Source organism: Drosophila innubila, unplaced genomic scaffold (genome assembly GCF_004354385.1).
Source record: "Drosophila innubila isolate TH190305 unplaced genomic scaffold, UK_Dinn_1.0 194_U_U, whole genome shotgun sequence".
Classification (NCBI taxonomy): Eukaryota; Metazoa; Arthropoda; class Insecta; order Diptera; family Drosophilidae; genus Drosophila; species Drosophila innubila.
The window spans coordinates 1-1,038 of record NW_022995511.1 but is presented as its reverse complement, the minus strand read 5'-3'; the positions used below and the strand labels follow the sequence as shown (position 1 = coordinate 1,038).

General features: G+C 41.8%; 1 protein-coding gene across 1 annotated transcript; it reads left to right on the top strand.

The window, feature by feature from the left end:
* Window positions 1-292: 292 nt before the first annotated feature.
* Window positions 293-1,033, top strand: LOC117793216 (peritrophin-48; the record flags this gene model as incomplete). The annotated part of the gene is made up of 2 exons (XM_034633508.1): window positions 293-317; window positions 387-1,033. Coding segments are annotated over exons 1-2 (654 nt in total), but the record flags the coding sequence as incomplete, so codon positions are not given.
* Window positions 1,034-1,038: the final 5 nt, after the last annotated feature.

The window sequence follows — 1,038 nt, the reverse complement described above, 5'->3', positions numbered from 1 at the left end:
TAAGCATATCTTTATAGCTGACTAGGTATTCTTTCATTAATCTTAGGCTTTACCGCGATTGATTTATCAATGGGAGAAAGAATACAATAGTATAATGGCAAGTCGAAACATCTGCACAATATACGATTGGTATTATTTTCGGCTAGTAATCTAATCAGTTATCGATTGGTATTTCCTTCATCACGCTCTTTAATAATGAATACAAGTTTCAATTTGGTTTATCAGGCAACAAATAGAGCTTTAAATAGATGCACTGATAAATTGTTTTCTATTAGTTTGAAGTCAGTTCCCAAACCGAACACAACATACAATGAAAGGTGGGTCTTCTGAAAGTACCTAAATCTCTAGGATCAGAAATAAAATGAACTTGTAAATATTTTATACAGGAAGCAGTTCCTCCTGCCTGTTGGCCCTGTTGGTATTGGCCTTCTGTGCTCTGAGCCAAGCACGTATTGATGATATCTGTCAACTATTTCCCGAGGGTACGGTCATTAGGGATCCCGAATCTTGCAGTCGCTCGATTAAATGTGTCAATTCAAAGAGTACCTATAGCGTCTGCTCCGGATCCACACCATTTTTCAATAAGGACACATTAAAGTGTGTAAAGACGTTGGATGGAGTCGATGATTGTGGAGTGTCCTGTGTGAACGCAACGAGTAAATTTATTAACGATCCCAAGTCCTGTTTCGGCTATTATTACTGTGCCGATGAGCAGACTCCTCTGTATGGCACCTGCAAGGAAAATCAGCACTTTAGTAACGCAACTCAAACGTGCATTTGGACTCAGGCTTCGGATTGCAAGGCGAGCGAATTTGATTACTGCAGCATTATCAAGAATGGTGTGAACTTTGACAATGCCCAGGGCTGCAATCGTTATCATGTGTGCACCAAGGGCGTGCTGGAGGATAAAACCTGCAAGACGGGCTACTATCAGGCCAGTTCTGGAAAGTGCGTTGACAAGAACACGGTCTACTGCGATGCTCATCCGTATCCGGCGAATGTCTGCGGTACGGTAAAGAGTCCCAAGAAGAACGCCTA